At 35.8% G+C, this 12,961-nt stretch overlaps 1 protein-coding gene across 2 annotated transcripts in view; it reads left to right on the top strand.

The window, feature by feature from the left end:
* Positions 1-12,961, top strand: part of gphnb (gephyrin b) — a 132,747-nt gene that overhangs the window by 69,454 nt on the left and 50,332 nt on the right. For both annotated transcript variants that reach the window (XM_038309110.1, XM_038309111.1), the window contains exons 7-8: positions 4,442-4,714; positions 8,284-8,418. In XM_038309110.1, coding sequence (XP_038165038.1) covers positions 4,442-4,714; positions 8,284-8,418 — 408 coding nt within the window. The remainder of the gene's footprint in view (positions 1-4,441; positions 4,715-8,283; positions 8,419-12,961) is intronic.

The following is a 12,961-nucleotide window of genomic DNA, read 5'->3' as shown; positions in this document are numbered from 1 at the left end:
ATCTCGGAGAGAAACACAACCAAGTCTAGGAGATGAAAGGGTGCATACAGTCTGGTTATACACCATAAAAACCCAGCCCCCAGATATATCTATGAAAGAGAGAGTGTTAGCCAGTGAAGGGTGGAACCTATGGTGTAGAGCTTAAATGAATGCCAGGTCAGATCAAATCTGTAAAGAGAGAAAGAAAAGAGGTCAATAAGTAGAAGATGAGTTATTGTCAACCATGATGGGATGAGTCAAGGATAGAGAGAGAGACAGACCAACAGACCAACCTCTGTTTTTATTTTGATGCAGCTTCAAAGTGTCATTAAACACCAGGTTTTCTGGTGGCTATAAATGAACTTACATGGCTGCATAAAATACTGACTGTACTAATACCACAGTTTGGAAAAAAAAAAATAAAAAAAAATTATATCTTGGTTGTTTTAAGGAGTAAATAATATCCATGAAACATCCCAAAGAGGTCTTTCTTAAACAATGGTTGCATTTTTAGGCATTTTCTCTTGCTTATTGCAGGGCTTTAAACCTATCTGTTATTTAAATTGACTAATATAATGCCCCTTTTGCATAAACTGTACATATATAAGATTTTATATCGTGGATGTGATGTTTAATGTCATCTGCACAATGTCAGAATGCTTTATTCATCTATAAAATCTTTTTTGTCTTCTCCAGCTCTAAGTACTTGGACCTATAGGTTTTGCCCTCTATCTATATCGTTATCTAATCCATGTTCCTCCTCAGGAGTCTCTTCTCATTCTCCCTCTTTGTCTTAGTGACCAACAAATCTGTCTCTGTCTAGTTAAATAGCAGCTTTAACCGATCAATTCTATTACAGTTCCATCAGTTACGCCCCGTTTCCCACCATCTGCTGCCACATTATGTCTCCCTCATCATATCCCAGGTAAAGTTAAAGGCCCTGGAAGCTCATTGAAGGCTTTTATGTATGATAAGGATAACAATGATGCCTGCTAGATGCAGGCAGACAATGCTTCATGATTTCAGCTTTTTCATTGTGCATTTTTAGGTGCAGAAGTCATGGACCGTTTGTCGTCATTTGGGAGAAATGTCTTTTGCATTCAGTAGTTTTGAAAACACTATACATAGAATAATGTAAAATAGTTTATCAATAAAAATTATAGGTTGAAAAACAAAACAATTACATGGATTGTGTAAAAATATGCCAAGACTGATTTGTCCCTACATAGTTTTGTCAATGTGTGCATCAGTATATCTCATGTGAATAAAATAAGCAGGAATAATGATATTGTTGCCTGCCCAAGTGTTTCATATTTAACAATAATTGTTTTAAACCTTTAAATGAACTGACTGGCTCAAACTTTGGGGAATAACTTTATCTTTACATTTAAATTTCTTTTAAACTATATTTTTCTACATTCATTTTCTTCTTATTGTTTTGCCAGTGTTTCTATCCTGTGGTAGTTGTTTCAAATTAACCTATTAGTAAAAGAGTTTCTCTGTTGGTCTTCAGATCTCTTTGACCCCATCTTTTCCCCTCCCTCATGACTCACTCTGAGAATAGCACTAATATCTGTTCCCTTTTCTCTCTCATTTTCGTCCATTTGCAATATAAATGGCTTCTGGGGTATTTATTGTTGCTGATGGTTAATCTCTTCTAGGGAAAAAAAATTATTAAAAACATAAATAAACACTTTTGATGCACCTTAAAAAATGAGATATACCAGAATAAGAAAGGTCTCCAGGCTCTAAACTCATCGACCGGGTCTCCTCATCTTATTTTACCCTGAGCTTTAGACAAATTATGAGCAGCAATTAACAGTTTAGAAGGAAGTAGTAGGGCTTCTTTACATTAACAAAAAGAAAAGGGGTTTAAAGGTTAACTTAAAGGAATAGTACACCCAAAACATGATTAGCCTTCATTTTCTACTCACCCCCATGCTGAACAACACTCTGGAGTACTTTTTTGATATCTCAAATGCATCTGGAGATCTGGGAGGCTTCTTGCTGTCTGCTGACATTCAAATAATGGAGGTCTACGGTACCCGAGACAGAAAGGTCCATAAAAGTCCACAAAAAACGTGTCAATATTCCTCCATACTGCTCGTCCAATGTATTCCAAGTGTCCTGAGTGGGTAGCATCCAGAATTTACTCGAAACGAAGTCATTTAGAATGTTTTTAGAGCATAAACAGTAGTGTATAGGATTTCCTGAAAGCGCGCACCTGCGCGATCACGACGCTACGGAAGCCGGCAGACCAAACCAGATGAAAGTGCGCATTAGGCGTCTGCTCTGCCAATAATGCAAGCGTAGAAGAAGAAATGTGCTGTTTACCTGTGCAAAGAAAGAAACAACGAAAGAAAAATGTCTTAGGACTTCAGTGTTGAGGAAGAGCATGAGTTCTTTGCCGAGCTGAATGCGCTGGTTTGGTCTGCCGGCTTCCGTAGCGTCGTGATCGCGCAGGTGCGCGCTTTCAGGAAATCCTATACACTACTGTTTATGCTCTAAAAACATTCTAAATGACTTCGTGTCGAGTAAATTCTGGATGCTACCCACTCAGGACACTTGGAATACATTGGACGAGCAGTATGGAGGAATATTGACACGTTTTTTGTGGACTTTTATGGACCTTTCTGCCTCGGGCGCTGGGCACCTCCATTATTTGAATGTCAGCAGACAGCAAGAAGCCTCCCAGATCTCCAGATGCATTTGAGATATCAAAAAAGTACTCCAGAGTGTTGTTCAGCATGGGGGTGAGTAGAAAATGAAGGCTAATCATGTTTTGGGTGTACTATTCCTTTAATGGCATTACAGTCAATTGCTGAGAATGATCCATTTTGTACGGAAGAGGATTAGGGCCACTGATTTGACAGATTTTTTTTTTATTTTATTTCAGTATAGTATGGGGAAAAAGTCAGAATTCTGACTTTAATCTCAGAATTCTGAGAAAAAAGTCAGAATTCTGACTTCAATCTCAGAATTCTTAGATTACTCTCAGAATTCTTAGATTACTCTCAGAATTCTGACTTTTTTCTCAGAATTTTGACTTTTTTCTCAGAATTCTGACTTTTTTTATTGTCAGAATTCAGTCAGAATTCTGAGATTAAAGTCAGAATTCTGAGATTAAAGTCAGAATTCTGAGAAAAAAGTCAGAATTCTGAGAAAAAAGTCAGAATTCTGAGATTAAAGTCAGAATTCTGAGATTAAAGTCAGAATTCTGAGAAAAAAGTCAGATTTCTGACTTTTTTCCCATGTTAAACTAAAATAAAATTTAAAAATCAGTTAACTTTTTTTTTTTTTTTTCAGTGGCCCTAATCCTCATCCGTAAATCTCAGAATTTTGACTTTTTTCTCAAAATTATGACATTAATCTCAGAATTTTGATTTTTTTTTCTCAGAATTCTGACTTTTTTCTCAGAATTCTGACTTTTTTCCCCCATATTAACCTGAAAAATCAGTTAACTTTTTTTATTTTTTTAGTGGCCCTAATCCACTTCCGTAATTTTGCCTGTTGCACTTACATGTCTAAGTCTGCCTATAGGGCTGTAACTAATGAATTTTTAGCAAATCCATTAATCTAATGATTCATTTTTCGAATAATATTGGATAGCCAAAGCTTAAACCAGGTGAAACCAAAACCAAAATATAGAGCATATTGACAGAAGAAAATGATTTTTACATATGTTTTAAACAATCTTGGTATTACTGCTGTAAGACTGGTGCTCTTTCAGTTAAAGGCATGTTTTGGAGTCTCTATACTCTAGTTAACAATTAATCGATTACTGCGTTAGTTGACGATTATTTAAAAAAACAATTAATCACGTTTAAACCGATATATATATCTTAGATACCAACTGATTCTGGAGTAAAGAGCTTGCTGTAAAAGCCTGTTGGCAGCTAATGTAAAGTGTGTGGAGGATAAATAATGTACCACTTAATGCTTAAAATACACAGGGCAATAAATAATTTCACAGATTAGCGCTTGTCTAGAGAGGAAGGAGAATAGAGCATTTAGTGCTGCCGAGTAGCCCACAGGCACACTGACACAGAGAGGAAAACAGAGATGTAGAGACCTGGAGAATAGAAGTGCTTTATAGATATCTAGCCTGTAGACGGCGATGTGTAGAACGTGGGTATTGAAGTAAATAGACACCAAAGTCACGCTCTCCTTGTCAGTTTACAGTTTATTAAAGTACTATTTCTAAAAGTAAAAAAGATATTTGACGGACTATATTCAAAATTATTACACTAACATCATAACAGTATCACGGTGATGCCATTTCTCTTTAAAATCTGCTTTCAGGAAGTAGATTTTACAATAAGAAACTTGAATTTCAAAGTTTGATAGAAAATGTTTTGCATGAAATCATGCGTATAGAAGATTCTTAACCTTAAATAAGTCATGATTTTTTTTTTTTTTCAGAAACAGCTAAAAGATATGGTCTTTTTAATCTCCCCTCCAGGAATGCTTTCAGTTCATCCTCCCAGCGCTGCCGCACGCCATCGACCTCCTCCGGGATGCGGTGGTGAAGGTAAAAGAGGCCGTAGATGAGCTGGAGGACCTGCCTTCACCACCGCCACCCCTTTCACCGCCTCCCAACAGTTCACCCCGCCGCCAGACAGAAGACAAAGGTGTACAGTGTGAGGAGGAGGATGAGGAGAAGAAGGATAGCGGGGTGGCGTCCACCGAGGACAGCTCCTCCTCCCACATCACTGCCGCATCCATCGCTGCCAAGGTACCTAGAGCGATGAGAGGGGAGGGTTGTTAAGTCTATTTTGTTGTCATCAAGTATAATTGCGTCCCTTTTAGACTGCTACTTTGGACATCTTTCCACTCATTCTTTCAAGTGTCCAGTATGTCACCAATCATCTGTCATTGCCAGTTAATGTTAAAAGTGCTGCCTTTTCATGTGTTTGTGTGTGTACTTTGTTATCTGTACCATCAAATGCATCTATTTCATCCTGCCATTTCCTAACCCTAAATTGTATTCCCATTGGACAGTGTGATGCATGCCAGACTGGATTGGTATATCCCAATAATTTGGAATTTAACCCTACAAAAGATAAACCTGGAAGCTAAAGACTTTGACTTTTGCACACAACTGCCTTCTAAGAAAGCATGTTTCCATTCCCATCATGCTGTCCTGTCCTGTCTGCAGCCTGGACCCCTCTTAATGGCTCTCTTGTCAGGGTAACATCCCAACTCATTGTGCAGACACAGATTCATTTTGGTAAGACTCCACTACGCAAAATTTCATCCATCCTATTTACTCATTTCATCAACATGTCTTAAGTTTGAAAATATTAGGTTTTCATCGTCATCATCACAGACTGACAACAGCTGTGAGAAAGTCTTAAATGTGTAATTGTTGTGGCTGGTTTATATGTTTAGGTAAAGACTTGAGGATTGTGCCTACAGCCATGGGTTCAAATTGTACACTCAATAAGATATACATATTCTAATAAGAAATGTTCACATGATAATGTCTTATATATGATCTCTTATTTTTTGGAAATTTATTTTTATTTCATTTTAACCACAACATTTGCCTTGTTTTACTGATTAAACAAAAGGTTTCAATGAAATGTTTTTCAAGCTGAGGAAGAATGTAGGGACACCCAACACTCCAATAGTTCGTCTCTTCATTTTTTACTAAAATGGCTTTTATTCAGACTTTTTCATTTTGTAGCATCTGAAATCAGTCATAGGAACGCTTGCCCCACTTGTCATTTTTAGCTGTAAGTTGTCTGAGGTGTTTCTTGAATGTATAGTGTTTAAAATCACCTAGTTTTAAGACAGTCCACAGGTACCATATGGTGTAGTTCCTGGACTGCTGTGCCAAATTAGCGCAGCCTTTATTTTTGGAAACGCACATTGATGATGCCAGCTAAATTTGCCTTTTAAAAAAAGTTCAAAAAACTCAAGTTACTCAAATGTAGCAAATATCTGAAGCTCTCCATTATAAAACCCAAAACATGTGAAGGTTTTTACATTTGCAATGTGTCACACGGAGCACATGTGAAGAGATGTTTTTTATTGGTAATCACCGTGAGGTTAGTGCTGTGCCTATACATCCTGTCATGCAAAGGCTTATGGGAAACCATATAGCTTCTATACACAAGATGAGAATGTTTTGAGCATCTTATGCTAAGTGAATTATTAATAAGAGATACCCAACTTCATTTTCCTACCTCCTTCCTTACTGAGAACTATTTGGAACGGATCTATCATAGCGGCAACAGGCTTTGAGGCCTTAAGACTCTTCACCATGGATGGATCCACGGGATTAAGTGAACAGGATGAAGGAAAACTAGGGATGCACGATATTGGGATTTTGGCCGATAACCGATACCGATGTTAAAGCTGGACAAAAATAAGTAGTCATTGAAAATAGCAGTTTTGTTATCCATTTCTGACACTTTGAAAAATAATATACTCAAATATATTTTCGTATGCTGATATCAAATAGATTTTTAGAAACGCGTTATCGATCTATTTTACTTTCAAAATCTCGTGAAATTTCATCATTCTGTTACAAACTCTCGTGATATTTTGCAAATTCTTGTGAGATTTTGTTAGTAAAATAGATCGATAACGCGTCAATTTATCAACATATAAAAAAATGGCAAAATTTCGTGAATTTTCAGGGGACTTCGTAGCATAACGATAACATATAGCAATATTTCATTAGAAAAAGAGATTGATATGGTGTTTTTAAATGGCAATATATCAGCATATGAAGATAGAAGTTTTTAAGTCTGTAAAAAATACGTTTTTGAGGAAGAAGAAAAAGTAGTATTTTTTATTTATTTATTTTTTTTTTTTAGACTTTAGAAACTCAGAAGCTGATCAAATATCGGGTTAAATATCGGTGGAGTGTCCGATGTCCGATATTCAGTTTTAAGGCTGATACAGGCCGATACCTATAGGGGGCAGATTATATCGTGCATCCCTAAGGAAAACCAAGCAGGTTGTCTATCTTGTATGCCTGGATTGTCCATTTCCGTTTCCTGCAAATTTCCAATGAAGGTTAATGTGCAGAATGGTACAGGCATCACATATCAACTGTTTCAAGGCAGTGCACTGGGTTGGATTATGATATTTAGGGGATTTGGAGACTGTTCATCCTGTAGTTTCAAGGAATACGAACTTGGATGGCCAGATCTGGACAGTTAGTTTGTTTTTGTTTTTCTGAATGTCTGTGAACTGGTATCAAAGGAAGTTCAGATTTCTATCCATTGCAAGTGTCCCAGGTTTCTTCAGAAAGGGATCAGACTGCTCTGGTTTCTCGCCGTGCTGTTCAGTCTTACTTAAACAATCAGAAGCACACCAAACGAAGCGTGGCATTTAAATAGGGCAAATCCTCTTTAAATGCTGTTTAACTTTATTGTACTTATGGGCAAATGTTTATAATTGTCTGTGATATCAGCTAATTTTGGTAGGAATAAATATTGGGTATCCTAAGTTATTCTTCACAAGAAACTCTGCTTTTTTAATTTATAGAAGATTTTAATTCTTTTCTTTTTGAAGAAAACTGTTTATTGAATTTTATATTATTGTATAGCTTGATTTTAAATATCCCACTCTAATTGAAGTATGCTATATACACTTTGTAGACTTTGAAAAACTATTCATTGTTTTTTCTCATGGCTGTAGATGGCACACTCATTGGAAGCCCTCGTCAAGATCTTTAAAAAGCCTAAAAATGAATTGAGCTTTTATTTCGGTGATATATTCTAATAAAACCTTTATTTGTGTTTATTTGTTGAGCAAGGAAGATTAAAAAAACATATTAGCCTCCGTGACTGATCAGTAATATTATTCTTTATACTTTTATAAAATAATTTATGTGTCTAGAATCTTTTAATTAGGGATTCATAATGTCCCCAATTCATTGGGTGTCATTCAATTTCTAAAGTGGAAAAAAACAAGAGAAAAATCAATCAAAACAAATGTGTCGATCCTTTAATAATTTCTTTGACACCTAGATTTTCCCATGTTACACCTACAAAAAGAATTACTTGGTGTATTTTTGCAATAATTATTAAAATAAATAGAATAGAAAAAGTATCAAAAAAAGAAAATTTTGCTATCAGTCAGGTTATTTTGTATCAGTATAAGCTTTATTTAAAGACGTCAATACATTTTTACCACGGGTGCCCCCAAGCATGAAGGAGGCTATATTTGTCTATCTGTTTGAATATTTGAAATCAGTTCATGAATTATGTGATCTTTGTGTGTATGTTTAGTTTAGATTTTGCCAAATTAACCTTTTCTCTCTGTTTACATTTCTTTCGAACTCAGATCCCAGACTCCATTATCTCGCGGGGTGTGCAGGTGTTACCCAGGGATGCAGCCTCCCTCAGTACCACGCCCTCAGAGTCCCCTCGCGCCCAGGCCACCTCCCGTCTCTCTACCGCTTCCTGTCCCACGCCCAAAGTAGGTTTATACTCTAACATAAAAAAGTACACTTATTTTCATATAATTACAAACATATCTCTCACATGTACTGGTACATGATTGTCATTAAGTTGATTTTTGCATACATTCTGATATTTTACCCTAACTGCTCTTTTCAACATATTCACACAGACAGTTTTATTCAGAGTATTTTTTGCTTCCAACCTTTTATCCAAAAAAACTGGCCAAATGAGTTAAAAAAAAAATAATAATTTCATCCATTTTTATTTTTGATTTGCTTTAAGTTGTGCTAAAACAGATGATATGGGCTAACTAGGCTAACTAGTTAGCACTAGGTTTTAGACTTTTTTTTTTTTTTCTTAATCTGTGAAATATGAGAACAAAGAAATTGTAATTGTTAAATTACAAACTTGGTATTTGTTCCAACTGTCAAGTATATTCTGCATATCAAGTGGGCCAGAAATATAAAGGTGTCCGATTTTAACATTTAACAGACTTTAAATTTTCTTTTTTTTTTTTTTTTTTTTTTATTATTATCAACACTAACATTACTTTTTTACAAAATAAAAAAGGTTGAAGTCTGGTTACACATAACCAGGGAATGTTCTAGGGCTGGGCATTATGGCTTAAACATTTAATCTCCAGTTTTTCCTACCAAATCCAATTAGTTGATTTTTTCTTTCTTAAGTTTTATATTTAAGAACAAGAAATTAACTGCTGTCAATCTGAGTTACACTGCAAAAATTATGTAAAAATGACTAATAGCATCATAGAAAAAAATTATTTAACTTTAAATTAATCTACCAATGGAATGAGTATTTTTACCCTTAAACTAAAATGATTAGATATTATACACTTGAAATAAGAGACAGTGTTTTTTTTTTTTTTTTTTTTAATGGTATTTGTCTTTTCCATAGGCAACGTGTCTCATTTACCTGCTGAAGAAAAATAGACTTGGTTAGATTTTTTAATAATTTTTTTAATATAGAGGCCCAATGAGTGGAATAATTAAAAACAAAATTTGTGATTTTTCAAAAAATGTAATCTTCATAGACCAAAAATTAGATAAATCGCTTTTATTGATTGATCGCCCAGCCTTAGCATGTTTTGCCTGTTGCCACTTCTGAATGGTACTTAAGTATCATCCATGTGAGTTCCTTTAACTCCATAGTTTTCATATTATTAAGCAGAAGCACACCGGTTCTCTTGGATAGACAACAGACTGCTGTATAAAATGTATCCTTAACTGATCTCTTCTACAGATTTTTAAAAAACATCAAGTCCTTTCTTCTCCTCTCTGACTCCCCTTCCTGCTCTCTTTTACTTCATCTCTCAGTGTCAGCTCTCCATGTGCCTCTTGGACAGCAGGCAGGTGTCATGGAAATGGAGGATGTGGTTGCCATGGGAACTAAGAGACGGATGGGATTTTAGAGAAAGAGAAATGAGAAGGGGAAGGGCGTGAGTGCGTAGATAGGTCATGCAGCAGCGGGACCAGGCTAAAAAATCGCTGTCTGGTTTAGGTGCCAGTATGATTGCGAAAGGTCAAATAAGTCTGAGTCTGATGAAATGTTGACTGTATGTAAGTAGAACAAAGGTGATAGTAGGGTCAGTAGAGATTTAATCCTGTTTCACTTGTTTCTGAAATGATATTTACAAAATCAGAATGTAAATAAAATTTGTGAATTTTACGTTAAGCTTATATAAATGAATCCTGGATACCTTTGAAATTTGGAGGATAAATCCGGTGCATAATGTGGCTGACGGTAGATTGTTTATTTATGAAAGTGTATACACACAAAATGATGAATTACAGGAACCATTAGGGAAGGAGAATGGTGCATGATTTCAGTCCTTGTCAGAAATATTGTGACTTCAAGATAACTCATTGGGGTAATGAAAGAAAAAATCTGAAGTTTTTCTACAGCTTAGATCCCATTTGAAATGATCCAGTACAAAAAAAAAAATGATTCGACCTTTTGGAAACGTTCTCCTTTTTACCTTTGAATTGCTTTAATTTCACATTTAGATTAAGTATCGTCTATGGATGTTAATAACTGGTGTGAAAAAAGGTCAAAACTGAACATTTTCCTGATAAAACCTCTGTTTGAAAGGAGGATTAATTTGACATGAATGGTTAAAGTGTGCTTACAAGAAGTATAATTATTTTGTGAATTACAGACTTCTGGTGGGATTGGGGGGTTTTGACCACTCCTCCGCTAATTTTACTGCCGCTTAACTTCATATGGGACTATTTATTTTAAATCAGCCCTCCTGGATTGCTTTAGCCTGTATGTTTGCCCAGTAACAGCTCTGGAATTATCTAGATAGACCTCAGTTATGTTTTCGGTCAACTAGACCAGACACTGTCAGAACCTCACCAGGTCTTCATTAACTATTATTTCTACTTAAGAATAGCCACAAAAAATTTATAATTTTAGGCTTCTACAAATTACTCTGTTTTAGTTTGCTGATTTTTTCTGATTGTCAATCTTTTTTAGGCTTCTTTTTTTATCTTTACTTGCTTGTTGTGGTCAGAGCCTGTTTCAATGATCCAGCAGAAAAGCTTCAAACTCAACTGTGGTAATTTTAAATGGCTGAACATGGATTTTCAAATGATTGGACAGAGGGGAGCTTTAACTGGACCCATTATTTACTTATTTTTTCGTCCCTCAGCATGCTTGATTACAAAAATGGCCATTTCATGAAGCCTTTTTTTCTCTGAATATCGTCCCAGAATTTGTAATTTACAGGGTGCCCGAGCATGTGTCTTTGTTCATAGTGAGATAACAGAGGGTTATTGTGTCATCAAGGTATACCGTACTTCTTTTGCTTTCCTGATACAAACTGTTTCCCAGTGACAAGCTGCCATATGCTCTTTGAAATTCCCACGTTGCAGTCAGCTGCAGATGGTCTGTGCACATTGTCCCCGAAGCACAAAACGAAATGCCTCTGTTTGCTGAAGCATTTTAATGTCACTGAGAATGTACATTTACAATGATTTTCAGTATAAAAAGGAGAAGAGACGTAGAGGATCTCAACCCTGCACTTGCAAAGCTGCAGCTGCAATCACTGCATGAACCAGAGGTTATGCTAGACTTAATTTTGCACAGATATAACTGCTTATATATGTTTCATGTGTTGAATGGGCTCAGCAGTTCATTATTTTTAGGATTAAAAACCCTGTGATTCTTGTGGAATAGAGATGAGCACAGACTTGACAACTGATATCCAACCATGTCTGTCTGTTTGAACAGCAGTAACAGGAAACATGCACATGCATACACCTACACAACAAATCTGCACTCAGAAAACCATCCTTAAGGGAGATGGTTTTTCTCCATCTGACATGTAGCACAGACAAAGCCAACAAATGCAGGCTGATTACAAACTGAGCAACTCTGCAGACATTCATGCTACAAGATTTTCTCTTTGTCTGTCACATCTTAAAGGTGTGCACATTCAGACAGATGCAAGCAGGCACAGAATCATGCACAAGATTTAGGGAAAGTCGTGCACCATTCCACTGCTGTGAGCATTTAGTGCGGTTATGTAAGCTTGAGTTTGGATTAATGAAGCATATGGGAGATTCGCCTCTGACTCAGAAGGTGGTTGACAGTGTTTCTATATTTGTCTGAGGTTATGCCTCCTGTTTTATTAAGAGCAATATTTGTTAAGATCTTTACATAAGTTGGTTTATTGAATTATAGAATAGTTGACGCATGTTATTCCTTTAAGTTTGGATTATGTCTAAAAAATTTTGGATTTTTTTATTACCATTTTGCTCCAAACAAAGCTAGTGCTCCATCGAATGTGTAATTGGGTCTACTTGTATGAGTGCTTTGTACCAAGTTGGGTTTTGGCTAAACTTAATATACTGTGTGAAATTTAATAATTTTTCCTCTGATAAAACCCAAAATCAGAAAAGACTTTTAAAAAAAACTATTTCTACCACATTGAAAATTTTGACCACAGTCCTGTGCAAAACAAAGGGCATTCAAAGACAACATGTTTGATTTTCCCAAATATTTGGTAAAATAAACTATTAAAATCCAGCAATACACAAAGAAAGGTTTTCTCAAATGCTTTGTAAAATGAAATTAATATAATAGGAATAAATTAGTAAACAAGTCACATTTATTTATACCTAAATTGTCTAAATGAAATATAAATCTATTGAATCAGTAGCACATAATTAGAACGTAGCTACTTAGCTTTTTAAAAGAGGGCTGTTTTATTTAGGTTTTCCACACTTCTGACTGTTCAAATGAGAATAACACTACCGGTATAGTAAAAGGGAGAGAGCTGCATGAGGTCACCTGAAAGAATATGCAGCATGCTGTGAGTCTGATCAGAGATCTAAAGATACCTTAAAAAATCTGAAATAAATCACCGCTCTGAAAAGCAAAAACTCTACATGTAGAGGACCTTCTGAAGAACTGTCCACATGTTCAGGTCTGGAGGTCCAAGCAATTAAAATAAGTGTTTAGAGCCTCTAAAATATCATTAAGGGACCTACAACAAACTCTTGCTACTCTTTGTGTCAGGATGCGTGCCAAACTTT

Source organism: Cyprinodon tularosa, unplaced genomic scaffold (genome assembly GCF_016077235.1).
Source record: "Cyprinodon tularosa strain WSP-4 unplaced genomic scaffold, ASM1607723v1 ctg657, whole genome shotgun sequence".
Taxonomy (NCBI): domain Eukaryota; kingdom Metazoa; phylum Chordata; class Actinopteri; order Cyprinodontiformes; family Cyprinodontidae; genus Cyprinodon; species Cyprinodon tularosa.
This window is presented reverse-complemented; position numbering and strand designations above follow the sequence as displayed.